Genomic DNA, 26,405 nt, shown 5'->3' with positions numbered 1-26,405 from the left:
GTGCCCGTAATGCGAAGCGCCGGTGGAGGTCAGAATGATCATCATCTTCTAGACACTCCGGTGGCGAAGACATTATAGCTGTATTTCCTCAAAAAATTGTGAGAGAGAAAACAAAGATAATGTCAACGCAGCTCCTCTTCTCCAATAACTATTTCGGCACTAAACTCTGAAGTGGTGTATACAGGCACTTTTTCGATGGTGAAAATAGGGAAGGAGCTGATGGTGTGGCCACGACCCCACTTATGTAGAGGAGCGGATGTGGGTGTGGCCAGGCGGGTGGGTGTGTGCATGTGGAGAAAAGTATTCAATATTAGACTGGATAAAGGGATAGTTCCAATAGAGCAGAGCGTAAGCTATACGATAATATAACTGTTCAGGCTGAGGTCACATTGCAAAGAAATCAGACCCCCCCCCCCCTCCATCTGATTTAGGACCAAATCTGATGATCAGCTTCTATGTGATTTGTACTGTTCACATTGTCATGGAAAAGAACAGATCTGAGTCACATTATGAGAAAAATTATTTCCGGACACTTTTGCCTGCAGTGTGAACGTTACAATACACATTTTTCAACCATATTATCGTCTCAATTACACCATCATAGTCGTTCTCAAAGTCATGAGAATGTGAGAGTTTGCTCTGGGACTCTTCCGCTTGGCCGCGCGAATGAATCTACCCTTGACGTGCAGTGTAAAGAGGCCACGGCACCTTGTCCAGAGGGTAAGACGTCCACGAGGTTCCTCCTCCCAGAATGTAGATCCTCTGGCCGTCGTGAGCGATCTCATGCCTGTACCTGTTGCACAGAACACACATCGTTTCACAGCTGCAGAGGGAGTCACACAAATCCATATACATTATTACATTTTCCGGAAAAGGTTGTCAGGTTTATTACGTTATCCGGCAAAGTTATTACGGAACTATGGAACCCATTCTAGTGACTGGCTGGTCCTTAAGGTCCCCAGAGTTTGCTCTGAACGGGGTAAATCTGCATTTTGCCATGATGCCCCTCTAGCTGATTGATTGAAAACTTTATTAACAGATTGCAGAATGGGTACAATACAATACAGCTCAATACTAACAACTGCTAAGAGGATGAAGACCAGAAAAATGCTTTCGTCTTGTTTACATCGGGGTCCCCCATTTTCAATTCATCAAGACATTTATGACATACAAGACATACAAATATACAGTACTGTGCAAGAAAAAGATAAAAAAAATATATACATCCGAAGGGGAAGAAACTGTACATTGGAGGGGGTTGGGTGGGTGGCGGGGGGGGGGGGGGATTTTGACATTTACCGGGGCCGGGGAATGAACTCCCACGGTCCTTTAAGCTTGAGATTCTCCCCTCTGTGGCAGGATTTAAAACCTTGATCTCCAACCTTTGTCAATCAAGTTGTACGAGTTTTAATTGATTTGTTATCCTTGCCTTGTCTTGTTGTGATTTTATATGCTGTCTGATTTTATACGCCATTCTTTTTTGCTTATTTCTGCATGTACACTCGACGTGACTGTAGAAGAGCAGGGAAACCTCAGTTGCCTTTCGAGTTTAAATAAAGGTTTGAAGTGACATGAAATTACATTATTCGGTTTTATTACATTTCAAAGTCCTTCTAAAGCAAAGTTATTACATTTTGAAAAGTTATTACATAATGCGGTATTATTACATTATGCAGTGTTACAGCCGGCTAGTGCTCTTCTGTCACTGCTCTGCTCCTGATCTGCACACGCTGTACCATAGATATATATATCACTAGATGACTCACCGCGCTGCTGGCCAACGGAGACCGACGTTGCCACATGGCAGTCATCTTGCGTGGGTGGATCACGCCCACTCATAACATGCATGTCTATGGTGCATGTACTATTGAAATAACCATAGCAAAATGTTCAACCGTTTTGTTTGTTAAAAAAAACGTCAGATGTAGTTATACTAAAAATTGAAATATGAAATATGAAATTTTTTAAAAGTATAACTTTTTTTTGTCCAAGCAAGAATCATAGTCACGTTAATAACGTTTGTAATAAACCAAACCGTTTGTAAATCAGTCAAGATTTCAGCAAGTTAAGAGTATTTAATTTTGTTTGTGCAGATCATCACCTTAAAGCAGTAGTCCACTCAAGCAAGATGGCCACCGGTGAACTACGCGGGAGACTCCGCCTTGAGCCATCTAGTGTTTATATATCTATGCGTTGTATCACATCCGTGTGGTGTCTGCCTTGTAGAACCTGCTTCATCACCAACTCTATTTTTACACCATCTTTATTGTTTTCTGTTTTGTTCCTTATGTTGACGCTGCTACTAGGTCAAGGAGCCAAGAACAAAAAGGATGACACTCCTCCTTGCTGTAACTAGGAGGGGCTGTAACCGAGGGCAACAGTGACTCAGGAGGTAGAGCGGCCATCTGGTAATCAGAAGGTTAGGGCGTTAGACTATATGAGAACTGAATTGGGAAAAAGGGCTTCTAAATATGCTGCTCCTTCATCTTGGAACAAGCTACAGGAGGACCTAAATTTGCCAGGACTGGTCACCCTCTGAGAATTTAAAGCCATCTTAAAAACCTACGACTTCAGTTCCCTCGGAACTTCATATGAATAAGACATAAAAACTAATAAAAGGCCTTTCTAAAAAGGTAGGTCTTGAGTCCACGTTTGTGGTGCTCTCAGGTGGTTGGGGAGAGCATTCCATAGTCTGGCAGAGCAGAAGGCTTGATCGCCCATGGTGTGCAGCTTAGTCCTGGGGGCTTTGAGGAGGTAGGCTGTAGATCAGTTCACGATATATTCTTGCAGGGCCAAGGCTAAGAGAATAATCAAATACTCTAGTCACCCTAACAACTGCCTCTTTGAACTACCTCTTTGGCCAGTACAGAGAGACTCAGAAGGAGCTTCTATCCCCAGGCCATCAGGATGCTCAATGACAATGACACTACTGTATGTAACAACAACCCATCATCTACATACACTGCACACACATCTGGTGCACTTTGAGAGCAAAATAAAGATGCTAGATCTATGATGAACTTTGTGCTCAAAACACAAAATCGACTAGAGTTTCAAGTTTCTTTAATAGTTGTCATACAGAAGTACAGAATACTTTTGTACAAAATGCTTCTTACTGTTGCGCTCCAGAGACTGTGCATAAGTTACTTACAAGATAAGTATGAAATAAAAACATAGTAAAAATTAGAAGTAAAAAAAGAGGTCACAGTGTTCAGTTTAGACATATGTACAATGTTCGTAGACGTAGTTACCATACAATATACAATACTGTGCAGTGTACTAATATACAATACTATATAGTGCAAGGCATAAATGGACGAGGTGCAGTTTAGGTACAATTCACAGTAGGTGTACGAGTTGTAGTGCAAATCCTTTATCAATAAATATAAAGTGTAAGTGTGTTTGTGTGATCTAAAGTGTGGAGAGTGGGTGCTGCAGTGAGTTGTTTGTTTGAGTGAGTGTGTGCGTGTGGGTGTGTGTGCTGTGTGCATTTGATGGTTGTTGCATAGTGATTATTGTTCGTTTAGCGATTATTGTTCGTTTAGCAGCCTGATGGCCTGGGGATAGAAGCTCCTTCTGAGTCTTTCTGTGCTCGCCATAAGACTCCGGTATCGCTTGCCTGACGGCAGCAGTTCAAAGAGGCAGTTGTTCGGGTGGCTCGAGTCCTTAATAATTCTCTTAGCCTTCCCCTTGCACCGCTTGTTGTAAATGTTCTGGAGGGTGGGAAGCCCCCCTCTAATTGTGCGTTCGGCTGAACGTGTCACTCTTTGTAGTCTGCTACGGTCTTGTGCAGTGCTATTCCCAAACCAGGAGGTGATGTTGCCGGTCAGGATGCTCTCTATTGTACATGAGTAGAAGTTCCTAAGGATCTTCTGACTGACTTGGAACTTCCTTAGGCGCCTGAGGAAGTAGAGGCGTTGTCGTGCCTTCTTCACAACACTGTCAATGTGTGTGGTCCATGTCAAGTCCTCGGATATGTGGGCTCCGAGGTACTTGAAACTGTTCACTCTCTCAACTGGTGCCCCGTCGATGCTGAGGGGGCTGTAGTCCTTGACCCCCGACCTCCTGAAGTCCACAATCATCTCTTTTGTTTTGCTGACGTTCAGGGAGAGGCAGTTCTCCTGACACCACTGTGACAGGTTCTCTACCTCTTCCAGGTAGGCCCTTTCGTCGTTGGCAGAGATCAGGCCCACCACTACTGTGTCATCAGCAAATTTGATGATGGTGTTGTTGTTCCGCTGTGCTACGCAGTCATGTGTGTACAGGGAGTAGAGGAGGGGGCTCAGAACACAGCCCTGGGGGGCCCCTATGTTGAGCGTGATGGATGAGGAGGTGCAGTTGCCGGCTCTTACCACCTGGGGTCTGCCCGTCAGGAAGTCCAGGACCCACTGGCACAGGTCATAGTTCAAGCCCAGGTCCCTGAGCTTGGCTATGAGTTTGGAGGGGACTATGGTATTGAATGCTGAGCTGTAGTCGATGAACAGCATTCTCACATAGTTCCCCTGCCTCTTGTCCAGATGTGATGCTGCTGTGTGCAGCACATGGGCTATGGCGTCCTCCGTGGGCCTGTTGGGGCGATATGCAAATTGCAGAGGGTCCAGGTTGATGGGGAGGGAGGAACAGATGTAGCCCTTCACTAGCTTCTCAAAGCACTTCATGGCTATGGAGGTGAGGGCTACAGGGCGGTAGTCGTTGAGGCAAGCGGGCGTAGATTTTTTGGGTACAGGGATGATGGTGGACTTCTTCAGACAGGTGGGGATGACGGCCTGTTCCAAGGACAGGTTGAAGATGTCAGTGAATACCGGGGCCAGTTGGTCGGCACAGACTTTTAGGACGCGGCCGGGGATGCCGTCCGGTCCTGCTGCCTTCCTGATATCCACTTTTTTAAAGATCCGTCTCACCTCATGCTCTGTTACCCTGAACACTGAGTCTCCATCAGCAGACCCCCCCCCCCCCATTGCCGTGGTTTGTAGGCTGGTGTTGTTATTCACAGCCTCAAACCTCGCATAGAAGGAGTTGAGATCATTTGCTAAGGAGATGTCACTGTTCAGTTTGAGGGGGGTTCCTTTGTAGTCTGTCATTGTTCTGAGGCCCTGCCACATGCCTCTAGAGTCAGCCTGTTCAAACTGAAGTTCAACTTTATCCCTGTAACGCCGTTTTGCCTCTATTACTGCTCTCCTGACGTTGTATCTTGCCATCTTGTGTTCTTCCATGTTGCCTGTCACCAGCCCGGTGTTGTATGCTGATGTGCGCACTTTCAGAGCCTCACGGACGGATTTGTCTACCCAGGGCTTTTGATTTGGGTAGATATTAATTTTGGTGGTGGGGATTATTACTTCTACCTGAGTACAGACAGTCAATCACCGTTTCGGTGTATTCGTTAATATTGGCTGTGTTATCACGGAATACACTCCATTCTGTGCTTCCCAGCACTGCTTGGAGTGACTCCACTGACGTCACGGCCCAACGCTTAACCTCTCGCGAGACCACCGGCGTTCGCTTGAGACTTTGTCTGTACTTTGGCAAAAGAAAGATGGCGGCGTGATCGCTTTTACCGAATGGACTAAGAGCCTGTGACTTGTACCCATTCTTAAATTGCGAGTATACATGCAATTTAGACTGCAGTGCTTTCTCCCTGCAGCCTTTTCCTCAGGTCAGTCTTTTACATTAAGCACCCCCCACAGCCCAAATTAAATGATAAACATTTTTTTTTTTTTAATTACATTTTTTATATATATTTTTTTAAATAGTCTAGTTCATAGCAGCGGCGGCTGAATGCATATAGGGGAAACACTGCACCCTACCCCAAGTTTTGTACCTCTGCATTCTACCTCACTGGTACTCATTTTACTCTGTATTGTATATGGTCTTTGCCAACTTTTTACTTCTTAATTTTTTACTTACTTTCTCTTTACTGTATGTAGCACACTCTCAGGGGCTCATAAGAAACAAGCATTTTTTTTTATCTACTTTTTCTCCCGCTTTTTCTGTATTTTTCTCTTATCCCAATTTAGTCGTTATGCCAATTCGCTTCCCTCCCTTCCTGGTCGTTGCGCGCATTTGCCTCCCACTTGCCGGTCTAGGGAGGGTTGAAGACTATCACACATGTCTCCTCCGATACATGTGGAGTCAGCCAGCCGCTTCTTTTCACCCGACAGCGAGGACTCTCACTGGGGGAGCCATAGGCGGCGGGTGTGTAAGGCACAGGCAGGCTATGCCTTCCCAGACCAGTCAACATTATTTTTATTTATTTAAAAATGTAATCTAATGGGCCATCGCATGAGCTGGACAGGTGTGTATGTCTGTGTGGTGGTGACGTGAATGCGTATCTGCCATGCAAGACTAGACGAGCAGGCTGTAGTCAAATCTGAAGTGTCCGACGTTCTGACTCCTCCCCCGGCTGCACTCGGCTACTCTCGTCTATTTTCGAGGCGAGCCGAAATCAATCTCGAACACGCCTACTTCCGTACTTTCCGGGAATCAGCGCTCGTCCTGTGGCTGGCGGAAGTTGCCAGTGAGCGGATTCTCCGGGGATGCAGCTGGAGGCTACTCGTCCGCTCCTTTCGACAGCATAATTTGCGTGCAACCAAAAAAAAAAGGAAACATTTTCCTTGCTCCGCGCAAGTTCCATCCCATAATAGCCTTCCCTAATCGCCAGCTCACCCGCCACCTATGGGGGAGCGTAACACGTGGAAGGATCACACTACTTCCCCCAGTTCCCTCCCTCGCTGAGCAGGCGCCCCAACCGACGTGTACGAGTCGCTGTTTACAACGACCAGGACCCACCCCACTGGCTTCCCACCCGCTGACATTGCCAATTGTGTCAGTATGGACGACCGACCAAGTCGGAGGCACCGCGGCAGCTGGATTCGATCCCACTGTCTCTGTGGTGGTAGGCAGACGCTTAGTCCGCTGCGCTACCCGGCCGCCTCATTATAAGTATCCTGTATTTTGTTCTGACAAATAAAAACAAACTTGAACTTGTCTGGGTCTCAGGGGCTGATACAGACCGTTCCTCCAGCAGGTCCTGGGGGCGTGAATATTTTCGGCAACCAACTTGTGTTTAGCGTTTCTCTGATTGGCCACTACGCCCATGTGACCGCGGCAGTGCGAGAGAGCTGCAGCGCGGAAATAGGCTGTCTATTGCCTCGCGCTGCAGCGCGGAAATAGGCTGTCTATTGCCATTCTCTAAGACAAACTCTAACCTTAACCAGCTCCTTAACAGCGCCTAAACTTAACCCTTCTAACCATAACCAACTCCGAAACAATGCCTAACCTTAACCATAACCAACTCCGAAAGAATGCCTAACCTTAACCTTAACCATAACCAACTCCGAAAGAATATTGCCATTCTCTAAGACAAACTCGAACCTTAACCAGCTCCTTAACAGCGCCTAAACTTAACCCTTCTAACCATAACCAACTCCGAAACAATGCCTAACCTTAACCAACTCCGAAACAATGCTTAAAGTTAACATGCCTAAACTTAACGAAAGAAAGAATGAATGCACGTTAAAAAAAAATAAAAAATAAATTGAAGGGAATCGAACTTGCCAGCAACGGACAGTAGGATCCACAGCAATGCAGCGCTGCCAGTTGAGCTAGTTCTGGATAGTAAAAAAGGGGGGATTACTGCTACATAATGCTGCCGCGACGGAGCTCCACGGCAGAGCGGCTGCTGCTGCCGCGTCACCGCGGGGGCGTGGCTAGACGCAAGTTGGGCGTGGCTAGACACAAGTTGGTTGCCTTTAATATTTAGGCGTCCTGGGGGGTTAGGGTTAGGGTTACAGCAGGTGCTGATACAGACCGTTCCTCCGGCAGGTCCTGTGGGGTGTTGTTGGGCTTCAGGTGGATCCACTCCCTGGTGGTCAGGTCCAGCCTGTGCAGGTCTGTGCTGTAGAGGTAACCCGTCGTGCCTCCAAACACGTACAGGAAGCCGTTTATAATGGCCATCGCCTGCAGAGGGAGAGCAAGGACATGGTGGACTAATAAGATTACATTCGATTTTTTTATTTGATTGGTCAGTGCCTGGGGTTCCTCCCTACCTGATTGGTTTGTGCTGGGGTTCCTTGCTACCTGATTGGTTAGTGCTGGGGTCCCTCCCTACCTGATTGGTTAGTCCTGGGGTTCCTCCCTACCTGATTGGTTAGTCCTGGGGTTCCTCCCTACCTGATTGGTCAGTGGTTCCTCCCTACCCGTCCGTAGATCCGGTTGGGCTTCTTGCCTCTGCAGTTACCTGTCCGTAGATCCGGTTGGGCTTCTTGCCTCTACACAGTTACCTGTCCGTAGATCCGGTTGGGCTTCTTGCCTCTGCAGTTGAGCAGCGACCACCTCTTGTACTTGACGTTGCAGACATGGACGTCGTTGCCGTTGTTTTCTCCAAACGGGATGCCGGTGCCGCCGAACACCAGCAGGTTGTTGCCGTGCAGAACCGCTAAAGGGACAAACGGCACACAGGATTAATAACAATAATAATAATAGTAAACTTTAGTCACTTTAACACTTTCCGCGCCATACCCGGCATTTCTCGGGTTATCTCGCCAGCGGTTGAGCGCCATACCCGAGATTTCTCGGGTTTTCATCGTTTTTAATATTCTATACACTCTCACGGACCTCGGTGTTATCATTGGAACTCATTCTGAGACCCAGAGAATGGAATGCCGGCCGAATCCTGCTAGGTGGCAGTATCGCCTACCATTTGAAACCTTATTTCACACTGTGCGTTACATTTTATATGGTCCGGGCGGAGAATTTGGACCCGGGCAAGTGAAACGCTTCATTCTAGCAACTTGGAACGCGTCCAGCACACTTGATGCATATTTTGTGCCATTTCATGTCAGGGACCCGATGGACATCAATACTGGAAATCACGATCAGACAATTGGAATATTCATTTTTGAATAACTCCTAGCAAAGGTAAGGACTATATGACATCAATCCTACTTTGATCCTACAATGATTTCACATCGATCGCAACGATCAACGTATGTAGTATTAAAAATGTATGCCGTTGCTGACAATCGGAGCATCACAAAACGACCCCCCCCCCCCCTTTGATGACTTCATGATGAAACATAATACCCATTATTACATGGCGTTTTCACATTCGCCGAAATGCTTGCTTGTGATTGGTCAATAGCGCTCGTCAGAGGTCCGATATTACTCGATAGCGGACCTCTGTGGAACAATAATGACCGCTGTGCGCAGCTGGACCAATCAAGCCCACTACACACACTGTATCAGTGCTGCTCAGCATATGCACAGCTGCACTCAGTCATGCAATCAGACCACAGACCTGCCGGCTGCCGATAATAATAATCACTTTATTTGGGCTGCCAGAGCCACAGAACAACTGCGTCTGCATTTTATCTCGTCTTGTCGATGAATTAGGTATATTGTTAGTAAGTTAGCCATGTAATAAGCGGGATAATGTATAGCCTATACTCGCTCATTGTCGCAAAATAATTGACCTTCACTGACGTTTAAAACGTTCTAAACTCCGTGTCGGTCAATTATTTTGCGACAATGACCTCGTAGCTATACATTATCCCTTACTTATATACCTTTGATTTGGAAATAATATCGTGTCCAGGCGAGCAACGCGAACGACTTTCGCAAAATGCACATAGCGCTCCATAACTCAGCTTCCAGGAATTAGCCCGGATCACTCTGAAACTAGAGAAGGTCTGTCGAGGCGGATCTCAAGGAAGAAAGAACATCATGGAAGGAAGCAGAGAAAATCGCCCAACACCGAACCAGCTGGAGAGATTTCATGAATGACCTATGCTCCCCAAAGAGCAAAAGGGTTTAAGTCAAGTCACTCTGAAACTATACAATATTATATAACACGCTAACGTATACATGAGACATTTTTTACATGTTGGACGAGAGATAGTGACTGTCAAATGAGCCATAGTATTGTCTCCATAGCTATAATATAGAATATAGATATAGCTCTGCAAACATCGTGACGCACAGTGAAAATGCCTATCTTTTAAAGCGTGGCCCATTGACTACAGGGATGGGGATAATGGCTGGTGCTGAATGAGTTAATAGTAAAGTTTTTATAGCACCTTTCATACAAGAATTGCAGCCCAAGGTGCTTCCCAGCTGTATGTAGACCGGCATAAAATATAAATGGAATATTAGTGATCCCTAAAGTTATCCCTGCAAGTAAGTATACTTTTATTTACAGAGCATATTGCAGTACTTGAGTACTTGTGTACTTCAAACTCTTAAAGGGGCACTTCACCAAAAAACAATGCTAACTACTGGAGAGAAATGTATTCTTATTTTTAAAAACCTTATTATTATTATTATTATTATTATTATTATTATTATTATTATTATTATTATTATAACTACTGGAGGTGTGATGGTGTGTACATGGTACCTGGTGGAGCTAACTACTGGAGGTGTGATGGTGTGTACATGGTACCTGGTGGAGCTAACTACTGGAGGTGTGATGGTGTGTACATGGTACCTGGTGGAGCTAACTACTGGAGGTGTGATGGTGTGTACATGGTACCTGGTGGAGCTAACTACTATTCAGTAGGGCTGACCTTCGGGGGAAAAAATGGCATTCGAAGCTTCAGGGCCAAGATTCTATTTTAATTCGAAGGTTCGAGATTAAAAAATATTAAAAATAAAAATAATTAAAAGATTTAATTTTTTATTTAATTTTTTTTTAAATAAATTATGTTGTGGGACTTGTACAGCACTTTTTTCAACTTTGTCAGTGCTGTAAAGTTTAAACCTTTATAAATCTTAAGACAAACGAAACACTTTGCTTTCATGAAATATTGTAAGCCGTCATTTGAGGCTTTATAAAAGCAGCACAATGAACACAAATCTGTCAGTGTCAAGTCCGAGTCCGACCTCATCTTAAATAACAAACAGCATTGATTTTATATATTCAAATTTTATTTTCCCATTCGAATCCCATGCCCATCGAACGAAGCTTCAAAGTATTTAAGACAGCCCTACTATTCAGGTGTGTCAGGAGGAGGAGGAGCCACACCTGTGTAAAAAGGACTGGCTTCTCCATTTTGGCTCTCTCTCTCTCTCTCTCCTCCAACCTTTTGTTTTGTTTGGTTTGTTCGTTTCTCATCTGATCACTTACACACACACCACCTCATCCATGCACTCCCTACGTCACTGATATTACTGATCCACTCATTCTCTCCTTCCTTTTTTGTAAATAGTTTCATAGGTTAATTAAATAACTTTTCTTTCTAATGACAGTGTACAGTACCTGACATGGAGGCCAGCTCGGTGGGCATGTAGCCCTCGGTGCGTACCTGCTGCCAGGCATTACAGTGTACAGTACCCGACATGGAGGCCAGCTCGGTGGGCATGTAGCCCTCGGTGCGGACCTGCTGCCAGGCATTAGGCAAAGTAAAATATATTGTTGGTTTCCTGTTGGTTGTCAGTTTGGCCATGGGTAGGTAGGGAATTTATTTTATTAAATTTTTTTATTTTATTCTTTCCCACGGCGACTATGGATAGGGAATTTCTTTATTTAATTAAAATGTTCACAACAACATGGATGCATGTACTCTGCCAGCATGTTTAATATCCATAATACTAAATGTTTGACTAAGATTTCTATGAAACTTTATTCTTAAAAAAAATTAAAAATAAAAATAAAAAATCTGTTTTGTTTTTCTTTATTATAATTTTTTTTTAAAACTCATAAAATATATTGGGTCGCACCTAAATCGGCAGGGTCGGTCGGCAACCGGAAACCAACTATTAATTTTGTTAGGCCTTACAGTGTACAGTACCCGACATGGAGGCCAGCTCGGTGGGCATGTAGCCCTCGGTGCGGACCTGCTGCCAGGTATTACAGTGTACAGTACCTGACATGGAGGCCAGCTCGGTGGGCATGTAGCCCTCGGTGCGGACCTGCTGCCAGGCGCCGGTGGCGAAGTGGTACCGCCACAGCTCCCTGAACAGCGGGTAGTCCTCGTTCTCCGAGCCGCCGGACTCGTCGTAGTCGGGGTTGTAGCCTCCGAACACATACAGGTTTGTGCTGTCGGCCACACAGCGGTGCCCACTCCGGGCCGGGGGGGTACGGTGGCCTGGAGAGAGAGAGAGAGGGGGCAGAGGATCAGCTGCAGAACTTTTCTTTTTTTAAGATCGATCTTTTATGTGTAATCGTTGTGCTTCATTGTCCTTGGTTGTAATTTGTTTGTCAATGTCTAGTCTGAGTTCCCCCCCCCTCCGAGAGGGCAATGAAATGTCACTTTTACTACACTTTTTATTTTATTTTGCACTGTAAACAGTTAAAACGTATAATAAATAATAAAGTTGCCCCCCGGTGGATGGAGTGCCCTCAAGTTAAAAAAAAATTAAAATTAAAATAAAAGATCGATCTTTTATTTTATGAATCGATAATCGCTCACTCAAATAAAGATCGATTCAAAATCGGAAAATATATATATTTTTTAAGCCTCACATTTATGCCTCACATTCACCCATTCACTCACACAGACTGCAGAGGCCACCATGCAAGGTGCCAACCTGCTCATCGGGAGCAGTTAGGGCGGGGTTAAGTGTCTCTATGCTCAAGGAGGAGTCGGGAATCGGGATCGAACCGGGAACCTTCAGATTAACCAGACGACCTCTCTCTCTACCTCCTGAGCCACTGTCGCCTCACTGGTACGGTACAGGGTAAACCATTCTACCAACGGGAGAGCAGAAACGGGTGAGTTTGATCGGTGTTGTGTTGCCGTTTTGATGCATAGTCTAGCTAGTAGTAGGACTGTACCGAATGTATTTTTTTAACATTCGAAGCTTCGATTGAAGTATTTGAACGAAGCTTCGAATGTCTACAATTTTTTTTTACTTCATACATTTTTTTTTTTACTAAATCCTCAATTTGAATAAAGTGATTAATCTGATTAAATTAGTATTTTTCTTTTATTAAATACACTTTTTTTCGTCAACATAAATAATCCAATAAGGGCACGGTTGGTATGAAAGTGATGGTGACGTCTTATAGTATAATATTAGTGTAGCCTAATCTTTAACTGCAACTGTGAAGAAATAAAAAATTCGAATGTTGATTTAGAATACGAATGTCAACATTATGATCGAATCTTCGAAGAATTCGGTACAGCCCTACTACTAGCTAGCTACTAGCACCGTGTCTAAAAAGATATCGTTGAGACGGTTTAGGTAGCAGAGATATCGTGTTCGTGGCGTTGTGCACACTATATATATATACATTTGATATATTTTTTATTTTATTGTTTTTTATTTTTTTTTATGTTGTGGGACTTGTACAGCACTTGTACAGCACTGTTCAACTTTGTCAGTGCTGTAAAGTTTAAACCTATTTAAATCTTAGACAAACGAAACACTTTGCTTTCATGAAATATTGTAAGCCGTCATTTGAGGCTTTATAAAAGCAGCACAATGAACACAAATCTGTCAGTGTCGAGTCCGACCTCATCTTAAATAACAAACAGCATTGCTTGTTGTAATTAACAAAGAGAGGTAAAGTTGATTTAAAAATAAAAATAATGATTTAAATTTTTTTATTTATTTTTTATTTTTCATTCGAATCCCATGCCCATCGAACGAAGCTTCGAAACTTCGAAGTATTTAAGACAGCCCTACCCAACGTACAGAACCCATGTGGAACAGTTACCCAACATACAGAACCGACGTGGAACAGTTACCCAACATACAGAACCAACAAGGAACAGTTACCCAGAGTACAGAACCCACGAGGAACAGTTACCCAGCGTACAGAAGAACCCATGAGGAACAGTTACCCAGAGTACAGAACCCATGTGGAACAGTTACCCAGAGTACAGAACCCACAAGGAACAGGGCGAGAGTTCTTACTAAGAAGGGCCGGTGAGGGCTCATTATTTATCGGGGGTGACTCACGGATACGGAGGACGGATTTCAAAGAGGGCTGTGAACAAAGGGCTCTCTCTTCACCGTCCATGAGGAGAGGTCCTAAGAGCCCTCCCAGTGGGCACTCGCATATGCTACACAGTACACACACAACCTCCTCGCTCACTCACCCCCACACACAACCTCTCGCACTCACCCACACACACCCACACACACACAACCTCCTCTCAACCACACAGACGCCCACACATCCAGACAGGTGTCGGCTCCACCGCAGTCTATAACCCTGCTAGGGGTGGGAATCACCAGTTTCATCACGATACGATACAGTATCGATTCTTTGGACAACAATACGATATTTGCCGATATCACATAGTCTGCCTGCCACGATACGATACGATTCAGGTGCCTGCGATCGATACGAGACGATATCATATGCCATCAGTAACATTTAGATCAGCTCAAAAAAGGCAACAAAAATATAATTTGACATGTCTTTTTTGAGCTCTTCCAGACATTTAAATGAAAAACAATCTATTTAAACTTTTAAGTTCCATTTTTTGGAACTCGCAACATGCAACACACAACCCAAAACCCCTCCCTACCTCCTTCTCCCAAACCGTATGTTGCATGATCAGGTATACATTTATTATGTATTCAATTTTTTATGTTTAAATATCAACATTATCTGTCCATCCTCAGTAAATACTATCAAACTCATCTGACCTCATCTGGTCTTTCCAAAGGTCTTCCTCACTAATATAACGCCGCTGTTTTCTCTATGCCTCTGAGCAGGGTTAGCTCAGAGGCAACTTAGCTTAGCTAGCGTAAGCAGTGCAGCTAACGTTAGTTTACAGTAGGTCTTTAACGCGATGTGGGCATAAAGGAATGGCGAGGATGCAAAGCATGTTAGATGCATTTGACCCGTTGCTAGAAGAAAAAAGCAGGGACTTATTTAGAGTGGCAATTCTGGAGCCCTGCTGTAACGTCTATACACACGGGTGTTTCACAGGCTACTGCTGCTGTTCCCTGTGGTGGATCCTATGGAAAAAACTGTCTGCGCAGATATACGCTGTGGTGGGGCCTATGGAAAAACCAGTCTCTGCTGAAAGAACTGGGGGGGGGTCGCTTCAATTGATCCTCCGGCGTGATCGATATAAACTATTATAGCATGTCAAAAGCATAGTCGTATGTAAAGCATAGTCGTATGTAAAGCATGTCAATGTCCTTGTAAAATTTGGTCTAAGAACATCAAAAGGAAAAAGAAAGGGGTAGGTCCACGGCAAAACTGATAACCGCTGATTAAAACATAGGGCTAAATCCACAAAGAATGGATCGCACGGAGCAAGTTGCACCCTTACTTACAATTCTCGAAGACACTCTGATGTCACGAGACCGCCGCCATCTTGGTATAGGGGGGGCCATACGGATTTCTACCATCAAATGCATGCGTTGAGGTCCGTTTTTATTACATGTTTTATCACATTCTTGTTCATTTCATAACATTTTCATACGATTTGTTTTGAAAATATTGAGGCCAACATGGCATTTCACTATTTCGAAAGCCTTTCTGGTGATTCTAAGGCGCGATATGATTCAAAGAAGCTCCCCCTGATTGACTTGACATAATGTCCATACAAAACACATACAGACATGGCCATCTCTCGAATACCCAAATTGAAGCTGCTATGTTGTACTAATAACAAAACAAACAGAAATCCAAATCGCAAGTTTTATACCATCACGGAGGAAAAAGTGGCTGGTGGCTAACGTTCGGCTAACTAGCTCTGGTGTTGTGGTCGTGGTAGCTACATGCTAAGCTAACGTTAATCACATCATATCAAACCGATAGGAGCTTATCTTATGTAATCTTACGTGGTGGTACCACGTGTGCCACTACCCGATCAAACATCCACGTAAGATTAGATAAGATAAGCTCCTATCGGTTCGATATGATGTGATTAACGTTAGCTTAGCATGTAGCTACCACGACCACCACAACAGCAGAGCGAGTTAGCCGAACGTTAGCCACAGCCACTTTTTCCTCCGTGATGGTATAAAACTTGCGATTTGGATTTCTGTTTTTGTCATTAGTACAACGCGTAACACAGCAGCTCTTTGGCATTGTGAAGGACTGACGAAAATTCCGCTTGATTGTCTTTAATTTGCCGCTTTAACGATCTGTTTCTGCACTAAATGAACCGTACACAATGTACCAGGCTGGGCAGTTTCCCCCCACGCTGCAGTTGCGTAGCAACAACAGGCAGGAAGTTGACTTCGAGAATTCATTATGAATTGAAAATGGGGGACCCTGATGTAAAAAAGACAAAAGTCTTTCTCTGGTATGCATCCCGTTAACAATTGTGTGTATTAGTGTTGTCACGATACTGGAATTTCGACTTCGATACGATACCTTGAAAAGTATCGAAAGTATCGATATTTTCGATACCCAAAAAAAAAAATATATATATATATATATATATAATTATATATATATTTTTTTTTAACAAATTTTGCTTTTGTTGCTGGTTGATTCTCCTCAGCTTCTCTCTTGTACTATAAGAGAAGATAAATATAACACTTTTAAAACCATTTGTTTATCTTTAGATCAGACATTTAAAAATAACTAAATTATCTAATCTAAATCAAACCCCTCTTAAAAACAAAAACCTGTTTAACCTAGCCATCTATAAAACATCATGCTAAAACTGTGAAACAAACTCCCCTAAAGAAAGAAATACATAGCAAACATGACTCAGTTATGCAATAGTGCTGCTGTTTTTTATTTGGTTAAAACAACAACAATTTTCATGAGAGAGAGAGAGAGAGAGAGAGAGAGAGAGAGAGAGAGAGAGAGAGAGAGAGAGAGAGAGAGAGAGAGAGAGAGAGAGAGAAGCCATCGTTGTCTCTGTCCACGGTGAGAGAGAGAGACTTAGATTTCACATCTATGCAACATCACATTCAGTCACAATTGGCAGTTCTCACTCTCTCTCTCTCACTCTCTCTCTCTCTCTGCACTGGCCATATTCTGAGCTAAAATCTTCTCTGCACTGGCCATATTCGGAGCTAAAATCTTTTGTTTACAAACTGAAGACAGGTCTGCGAGGGGGAGGGCTGCAGCGGAGGAGGAGGAGGGCCAAGCGTGCTCTGCAACAGCGTGTCTGTCTGTCAACAACTTGCGGTAGAACACTGCGAGCAAGCCAGCTGGTATCGATACTGCAGAAAGTATCGGTATTTCGGGAAATGAGTATCAAAACAGTTTTAAATATTCAGTATCGATATGTATCGATATTTCGATATTTTTGACAACACTAGTGTGTATTGAGCCGTACTGTATTTACCAATTCTGCAATCTGTTAATAAAAATGTCATTCAATCAATCACCGTGCAGATTGATTGATTGAATTAACGTTTTATGGCGGCTAGGTGGTGCAGTGGGCAATGCGCTCACCACCAATGCAGGAGATGCTGGGTTCGAAACCAGCTCTCCGCATTGCTATCAGCTTGGCTGGTCGTTCATACTAATACAATTGGCAGTATTAGGGGGTGGGAAGCTGATGGGTGGGGATCGGACGTTGTGGACAGCGACTCCTACAGGTCGATTGGTGCGCCTGCGCAGCAGAATTAGGAAGCGACGGGGGCGGCGTGCCCTCCAAAAAGAAATACGCAGACCCCCGACGCTGAGAGATCACGCTGTGCAGGTGAAAAGATGCGACTGCTGCTTTCTCGAGTACCGGAGGGGACACATGATGTAAGGCTTAGTCCACATTGCAGCCGGCTTGTGGGAGGCATGGCCTAACAGCGTTCGAGACAGGGGAGGGTAGAATTGGACGATATGAAATTGGGATGGGAGAAAAATTGAAAAAAAAATAAAAGAAAATTAACGTTTTATTAACAGATTGCAGAATGGGTACAATACAGTACGGCTCAATACACACAATTGTTAAGGGGATGCAGACCAGAGAAATACTTTTGTCTCGTTTACATCAGGGTCCCCCATTTTCAATTCATAATGATTTTGGGGCATAGTTGATAAAGGCTGCATTACCGATCCTCTTTTGACTGTTTCTGGGAGCCTCTCTAGTAGTCCAGTAGCTGATGATCGCAGTGTTCTTGTTGGCCTGTAATTTATTAGAGTGTTGGCGATGTAGCTAGGTCCGTGTCCATTTAGAGCTTTGTATGTAAGGAGAAGGACCTTAAAGTCTATTCTAAATGTTACAGGAAGCCAGTGTAAAGCAGCTAAGACTGGACTAATGTGCTCTCTCCTTTTGGTTCTAGTTAGCAGTCGGGCTGCAGAGTTTTGGATTAGCTGAAGCCTCTCTGTGGTTTTCTTAGGGAGACCTGTGAAAAGTGCATTACAGTAGTCTAACCGGCTAGATATGAATGCATGAATTAGCTTCTCAGCATCGTTTTGATTAATAAATGGTCGTACTTTTGCTATATTTCTGAGATGGAAGAACGATGTTTGTCACTTTGCTAATATGAGAATTGAAGTTCAGTTCTGAATCTATGATAACCCAGAGACTAGTGACCTCAGATCATCATGCACTCTTCCTACTATACTAATTATGTCTTTACTACTATGCACTCAACGCTGCAGCACCCAAGTTTCAGCACTGTTTGATGAACATTGTACAATTGTCAGTTGTAAGAGTTGTACCCTTCCTGCTGACTTGTCGTACAGAACTTGTAAGTCGCTTTGGATAAAAGCGTCAGCTAAATGACTAAATGTAAGTCGTACTAGCCACTGGCCAGCAGTATAACTAGTAAGAGTAGGTAAGGGATATGTACGTAAGTAGTACAGTAAGTAGTATCATGTAAATAGAGTTTTGCATAAAGGATTACATTGATAGAAAACAGGGTCTATAAAGCCTGGTTGTAAATGCCTGCCGTGTACTGTAGCACAGTCCCATAAGATTAGGCTAAATATTTCACTGTTACCTGCTATAAGCCAACTGAGTAACCACTGACAAAGTAGCCTATTCCCAACACCCATCCCTCTGTGGCGAAAGTCACTCTAACTTCACACTCAATGTATTAGACTACACCAAGAGTGTAGAGACCATGTGTAGTAGTGGACTGTAGACTGCCATAGACCTATCCCGCCAAGACACACACCACGAGCCATCAGGCTCCACAACCATGGGCACGCCGGACTGCTAACGGAGCTAACGGCTGGTGAACTTGAGAACTGTATCTGACTCTTAATAATAAACACTGTTAGTTAGGACTATCTGACTCTTAATAATAAACACTGCATGGACTCTGGTGCAGTGTGTTACTACGGTTTGTATACCATCATCACTATTACTATTGTCTGATTGAATCCGGCTGCCACTCACTACTACTACTACTGTTATCACTATTATCATTACTACTTGCACTTTGCTTTATGTTATTATTATTACTACCTATCCTACCTGCCCCCCCCCCCCCCCTCCCAAGGGGATTAATATGAATTGACTTGCCTACATGATAAGCCTGGATATTTGTTTGTATTAGTTCTAGGCCTATTCACTGGCTTCATTACATAATCAAACATTACAGAAAGGGCCGACAGCATCACCATGGCTTCTAAGGAATGCTGCTCCACATACTAAAGGACAAAGCAAGCAATTTATGAGACGTCAACATATGTTTGCACTAAAGGTTGAGCGAATGTCCATCCTCTGGCACAAGGGAGGAGAACACATGCAGTCTTCTGAATGCACCTCTGGCACAAGGAGAAACATACTAAAAAATAGTACTGAGCTGGTTAAAATAATTGTCTTGCCACGAAGGCCAGCCTAGAAATCAGCCCAGATCTTTTGTTAGAAGAACAGAAAACCATAGCATTTTTTGTGGTGTGTCTGTGTGGGATAGAGGGGTTGTATAGCGACTCAGAACAGGACAATCTATGACAGCCATTTTTAAAAGCTTAACGTTTGATATTGCTGAAAGAGACTTCAAATGGCAACGCATTGTTAACATAGGCTAACTTGGTTTTTACAGCTGGACATGACACGTGGACTTGCACCTCTATTCCTATCCAATCTATAGTGACTGCAGTTAGACTATGGACCATACAGCACCCTGAGACCGCAGTTGTGGATGGGGTTGAGTGTGTCATTCTTGTAATCAGCAACGAATATAACAGTAAACAGTACTCGGACATTAAACATAAAAACTAAGAAAATAACTATTCATAATACTCAAACTCCATGAGAACAAGATGTCACGTGATAAGAGTTATCACAGCTTGCTCACTTATATCAACTTATCTATAGTGCCTCTCAGTATTTGACAGCTAGCTAGCTTATTCAAAGTACCATATTTATGGATTGGCATCGACGACTAGCCTATTTATTAAAGTATCTGAACGTTTCTTGATGGAAGATGTTCAGAATTATTCAGAATTGTGTGAGATTTCCATTGACACACAACACACATGCGGACACATTTAGTTCAGCAACAACAAGGCTATGCCAATCATGTGACTTTGTTTATAAAATTATGTAGTGAATGTTCAAAAGCTTCCAACATTGAATACAATTGCCAGGACATTCTTGCAAAACAATCAAATGCCACAAATGAACCACTGACTTGATTTGCCCACCAGCTCAACTGCACTGGGTCCAGGGCAGGCTCAACGTCCAAAAGCCTATGATTGATTGATTGATTGATTGAAAATGTTATTAACAGATTGCAGAATGGGTACAAATATAGTACAGCTCAATACACACAATTGTTAAGGGGATGCAGACCAGAGAAAGACGTTTGTCTTGTTTACATCAGGGTCCCCCATTTTCAATCATAATGTAGCTTGAAGGCAATTTTACGAATGCAAAAATGCTTCCATAGTTGCATTAAAAACAAACACATCGACTGACATGATGCACTGTCAGACACATATCCAGGTAGCAAGTTATGCTAGCCGAGTTAGCTAGCTAGCCAGCCAGCCTATACCTACCAGAATTAAACTATGCTAGCCAAAGAAAACCGATGACATTCGTGAAGGTAGCGTTGAATCAATAAACACAATGAAAGGTTGTCAATATGCGCGATGCATATCCCAACCTTGTCACCCATACTGCTTGAAATACAGTAAAATAGACCAGCTTGCTAACATGCTGTGCTAGTGGATGATGTGTTTACCGACCTGCTAACGTTACACCGACTGGCGGCCTCCCCGACAGTCTCTCGAATTTATTCAGCTGGTCCGGACTGCTGCGAGCACCCTCGGCGTCCGACATCTTTTTTTACAAGTTGAATGCCGGGTTCAAGAAATAATAGTTACATAAAATCAAGAGAGAGAAATCTTCTACAGTGCTGATAATACATTACAGATCATAACACATCCCATTCTTGGTCAAGTAAGGCCATTCACTTTTTTCCCCCGGCCGTCAGTGAGCGACCAATAGGAGGACGTGTTATTGGTGCGTAGCGTCAGAAGAGGTTGGGGCGGGGCTGTGTGTGTTGATTGATTGATTGATTGAACACTTTATTAACAGTTTGCAGAATGGGTACAGTACAGACAGTACAGCTCAATACATACAATTGTTAAGGGGATGCAGACCAGAGAAAGACTTTCGTCTTGTTTACATCAGGGTCCCCCATTTTCAATTCATTATGACATACACGACATACAGATAGACAGTACTGCTACATCTATACATTTATGACATACCAGATTTGCAAATACAGTACTGTTTGTGATACAAAAAGAGTCCAGAAAAGAGAGTATATACATTTGTCGTAGAAACTGTACATTGGAGGAGGTTGGGTAGGTGGGGTGGGGTGGGGTTGAGTGGGTGGGGGGGGGGGGGGGGGGGGGGGGCTCACCAGAGCCATAATAATATAATATACAGGGGCTGTGTGTGTGTATCCACCAGAGCCATATAATAATAATAATAATAATAATAATAATAATAATAATAATAATAATAATAATAATAATAATAATAATAATAATAATAATAATAATAATAATAATAATAATAATAATAATAATAATAATAATAATAATAATAATAATAATAATAATAATAATAATAATAATATAATATACAGGGGCTGTGTGTGTATAGTACCTCTGGTATGTATCCACATACAGACATTAGATCCCCCACCACCCTGGCACTTGACTAGACAACTAGAGCCCCTCTCACCTTACTAAAAATTTACATACCGTATAAAATAAAATAAAATACATTATATATTTCATATATATATATATGAAACAAAAAGTTAATAAGTTAATATACCATATATACATTTATATTTAATTTACTGCATATATATACACATATATATATACTGCATATATACACATATACACACATACATATCTGCCTGAATATACCTGCATATAATTCTTCTATATACCTACTTATAAACCTGCACATAACCCTGTTGATAAATAAGGTATGGATGTAGTGCAAATCTTTTGTAATAAATAGATAAAATATGGTATAGTGTTTAAAGTGTCTAAAGTGCCTTCTTCACTACACTGTCTATGTGGTCCATGTCAAGTCCTCGGATATGTGGAATCCAAGCTACTTGAAATTGTTCACTCTCTCGAATGGTGCCCCATAGATACTGAGGGGGCTGTATCTATGGGACCTCCTCCAGACCTCTTAAAGTCCACAATCAGTTATTTGGTTTTGCTGACATTCAGGGAGAGGCTGTTGTCCTGGCACCACAGCGCCAGGTTCTCCAACTCACCGGGTAGGCCCTCCCATCGTTTGCAGAGATCAGACCCACCACCGCTGTATCGTCAGCAAACTTGACGATTGTGTTGCTGCTGTGCTTTGCCACACACACAGTCATGCATGTAAAGCGAGTAGAGGAGGGGGCTCAGAACACAGCCCGGCTGGGGGACACCTGTGTTGAGAGGATGAGGAGGTGCAATTCCTCCTTTTGAGAAGTACGTCCTCGCACGTTCTTGTATCCAGGTATGCACTTTCCGCAGGGTTAAGGCACTGAGATCCCACCCCCCTTGCTATGTAAACCTGGACACAGATTCCCAGGGCAGTGGGTCCTTTCTAGGGTTCTGGCCACATCTGGCCAGTCCCACAGTGTTAGTCCACCTAGCTAAAAAACATCTGGCCAGTCCCACAGTGTTAGTCCACCTAGCTAAAAAAAACATCTGGCCAGTCCCACAGTGTTAGTCCACCTAGCTAAAAAACATCAGGGCAGTCCCACAGTGTTAGTCCACCTAGCTAAAAAACATCTGGCCAGTCCCACAGTGTTAGTCCACCTAGCTAAAAAAACATCTGGCCAGTCCCACAGTGTTGGTCCACCTAGCTAAAAAAACATTTGGCCAGTCCCACAGTGTTGGTCCACCTAGCTAAAAGAACATCAGGGCAGTCCCACAGTGTTGGTCCACCTAGCTAAAAAAAACATTTGGCCAGTCCCACAGTGTTGGTCCACCTAGCTAAAAAAAACATTTGGCCAGTCCCACAGTGTTAGTCCACCTAGCTAAAAAAACATTTGGCCAGTCCCACAGTGTTGGTCCACCTAGCTAAAAAACATCTGGCCAGTCCCACAGTGTTAGTCCACCTAGCTAAAAAAAAAAAACATCTGGCCAGTCCCACAGTGTTAGTCCACTAGCTAAAAAAACATCTGGCCAGTCCCACAGTGTTAGTCCACCTAGCTAGAAAACATCTGGCCAGTCCCACAGTGTTAGTCCACCTAGCTAAAAAAACATCTGGCCAGTCCCACAGTGTTAGTCCACCTAGCTAAAAAACATCTGGCCAGTCCCACAGTGTTAGTCCACCTAGCTAAAAAACATCTGGCCAGTCCCACAGTGTTAGTCCACCTAGCTAAAAAACATCTGGCCAGTCTCACAGTGTTAGTCCACCTAGCTAAAAAACATCTGGCCAGTCCCACAGTGTTGGTCCACCTAGCTAAAAAAAACATTTGGCCAGTCCCAGTGTTAGTCCACCTAGCTAAAAAAAAAAAACATCTGGGCCAGTCCCACAGTGTTAGTCCACTAGCTAAAAAAACATCTGGCCAGTCCCACAGTGTTAGTCCACCTAGCTAGAAAACATCTGGCCAGTCCCACAGTGTTAGTCCACCTAGCTAAAAAACATCTGGCCAGTCTCACAGTGTTAGTCCACCTAGCTAAAAAAACATCTGGCCAGTCTCACAGTGTTAGTCCACCTAGCTAAAACAACATCTGGGCCAGTCCCACAGTGTTAGTCCACCTAGCTAGAAAACATCTGGCCAGTCCCACAGTGTTAGTCCACCTAGCTAAAAAACATCTGGCCAGTCCCACAGTGTTAGTCCACCTAGCTAAAAAACATCTGGCCAGTCCCACAGTGTTAGTCCACCTAGCTAAAAAAAACATCTGGCCAGTCCCACAGCATTAGTCCACTTAGCTAAAAAACATCTGGCCAGTCCCACAGTGTTAGTCCACCTAGCTAAAAAACATCTGGCCAGTCCCACAGTGTTAGTCCACCTAGCTAAAAAACATCTGGCCAGTCCCACAGTGTTAGTCCACCTAGCTAAAAAAAACATCTGGCCAGTCTCACAGTGTTAGTCCACCTAGCTAAAAAATATCTGGCCAGTCCCACAGTGTTAGTCCACCTAGCTAAAAAAACATCTGGCCAGTCCCACAGTGTTAGTCCACCTAGCTAAAAAAACATCTGGCCAGTCTCACAGTGTTAGTCCACCTAGCTAAAAAAAATATCTGGCCAGTCCCACAGTGTTAGTCCACCTAGCTAAAAAACATCTGGCCAGTCCCACAGTGTTAGTCCACCTAGCTAAAAAAAACATCTGGGCAGTCCCACAGCATTAGTCCACCTAGCTAAAAGAACATCAGGGCAGTCCCACAGCATTAGTCCACCTAGCTAAAAGAACATCAGGGCAGTCCCACAGTGTTAGTTTATATAGTTGAGAATTCCATAACTGCCTGTAGGTGTGAGGTCTTCATTTATTGTTTAGATGTATTGTAATAAATTCTGTTTGTTCATGCATGTCTGTTTTCCTTTATTCTCTATCCCCTCGTCCGCTGGATTCTCTCTGAGATGTAACAGTTGTGAACTCATTATTTATGAAATTTAAATTACTCGTCCGCTGGATTCTCTCTGAGACAGTTGTGAACTCATTATTTATTAAATTTAAATTACCTATTGCCAGCGACCCCCTGGAACCCCCCCCCCTCAAGGACCCCCATTGATTGAAATGGTCTTACTCAACGGGCCATGCCTGTGAGCGGCCACTAGGGGCAGAGTGGGAACGTGCAAGTGAATTACTGATTGAATGAGTGAGTGCAGGGGCGGAGCCTCCTACAGGCGACATAGGCCTAGAGCGCCACCCAGAGTTAATTTTTTTTTGCTGAACACAGTTTTTGCGCCCCCCTCTTCTATATCTGCGACCAATATTTTGACATACATTTTCTTTAATAATAATAATACATTTGCGCAGTGGTGAAGCTTGCGTAGGCCGCCAAATGTGCCAGGTCCGGCCCTGAGTGAGTGAGTGACATTGTCAGAGAGGTGATTCGCAACTTTGCATCTAAAGAGTATCTCCTCAGATACTTTTAATCAGCAATGGTGTTACATGAGTGAAAATCCCCCAAAATATTCTGCTTTAAAATAAAAATAATTACAGGTCTGCTGCTCTAACAGCCCCCCCCCCCCCCCCCCACACACACACTTGATGGCCTGGGGATAGAAGCTCTCTGTACTGGCCATGAGACTCCGGTAGCACTTGCCTGGGGATAGAAGCTCCTTCTGAGTCTCTCTGTACTGGCCATGAGACTCCGGTAGCACTTGCCTGGGGATAGAAGCTCCTTCTGAGTCTCTCTGTACTGGCCAGGAGACTCCGGTAGCACTTGCCTGACCGCAGCAGTGCAAAGTTGTTTGGGTGGCTAGAGTCTTTGACTATTCTCTTAGCCTTGTACCTGCAACGCCCGGTGTAAATGTCCTGGAGAGTGGGAAGCCCACCTCCAATTGTGCGTTTGTCTGATCGAGCCACTCTCTTCTTTAAGATCTTCTGACTCACTTTGAACTTCCTTAGGCGCCTAAGGAAGTAGAGGCGCTGCTGTGCCTTCTTCACTACACTGTCTATGTGTGTGGTCCATGTCAAGTCCCCGGATATGTGGACTCCGAGCTCCGAGGTACTGGAAATTGTTCACTCTCTCGACCGGTGCCCATAGATGCTGAGGGGGCTGTAGTCCTTAGCCCCAGACCTCCTAAAGTCCACAATCATCTCTTTAGTTTTGCTGACCAGAGCTTTCGCACCACACCTCACGCACAGTCACCCGCTCTGGTAAAAATAGTCAACGACCCCTCTCACCCAGCACACCACTTATTCCAGCACATGCCCTCAGGTCGCTACAGGTCCATTCTAACCAGACACACACGCTTCACAAACAGTTTTTTCCCCACAGCAGTCCGAACACTGAACACCCTGGCCCGCCCCCCCTTGCACAGACGGGCAAGCATCTGTCACTGACTGACACTGTTACCGTGACTGTCCTATATGTATTTATGTATTTATTGTGGGATTGGGAGGTGGGAGGGGGGCGTTTTTGATGTTTGATGTCT

The 26,405-nt window shown here is 43.9% G+C and overlaps 1 protein-coding gene across 1 annotated transcript in view; it reads right to left on the bottom strand.

Moving 5' to 3' along the window:
* The window catches only part of klhdc10 (kelch domain containing 10), a 31,970-nt gene extending 10,731 nt beyond the window's left edge, over positions 1-21,239 (bottom strand). Inside the window, exons 1-5 of the mRNA XM_084330822.1 lie at positions 21,011-21,239; positions 11,862-12,083; positions 8,280-8,434; positions 7,808-7,956; positions 709-793 (exon numbers count right to left, since the gene is read on the bottom strand). Of these exons, the coding sequence (XP_084186948.1) occupies positions 709-793; positions 7,808-7,956; positions 8,280-8,434; positions 11,862-12,083; positions 21,011-21,104 (705 nt within the window). The 5' untranslated portion in view covers positions 21,105-21,239. The remainder of the gene's footprint in view (positions 1-708; positions 794-7,807; positions 7,957-8,279; positions 8,435-11,861; positions 12,084-21,010) is intronic.
* Positions 21,240-26,405: the final 5,166 nt, after the last annotated feature.

Source organism: Notolepis coatsorum, assembly GCF_963971535.1.
Source record: "Notolepis coatsorum genome assembly, chromosome: 15".
NCBI classification, from domain to species: domain Eukaryota; kingdom Metazoa; phylum Chordata; class Actinopteri; order Aulopiformes; family Paralepididae; genus Notolepis; species Notolepis coatsorum.
The sequence above is the reverse complement of the archived record's forward strand: the minus strand, read 5'-3'. Positions and strand labels throughout refer to the sequence as shown.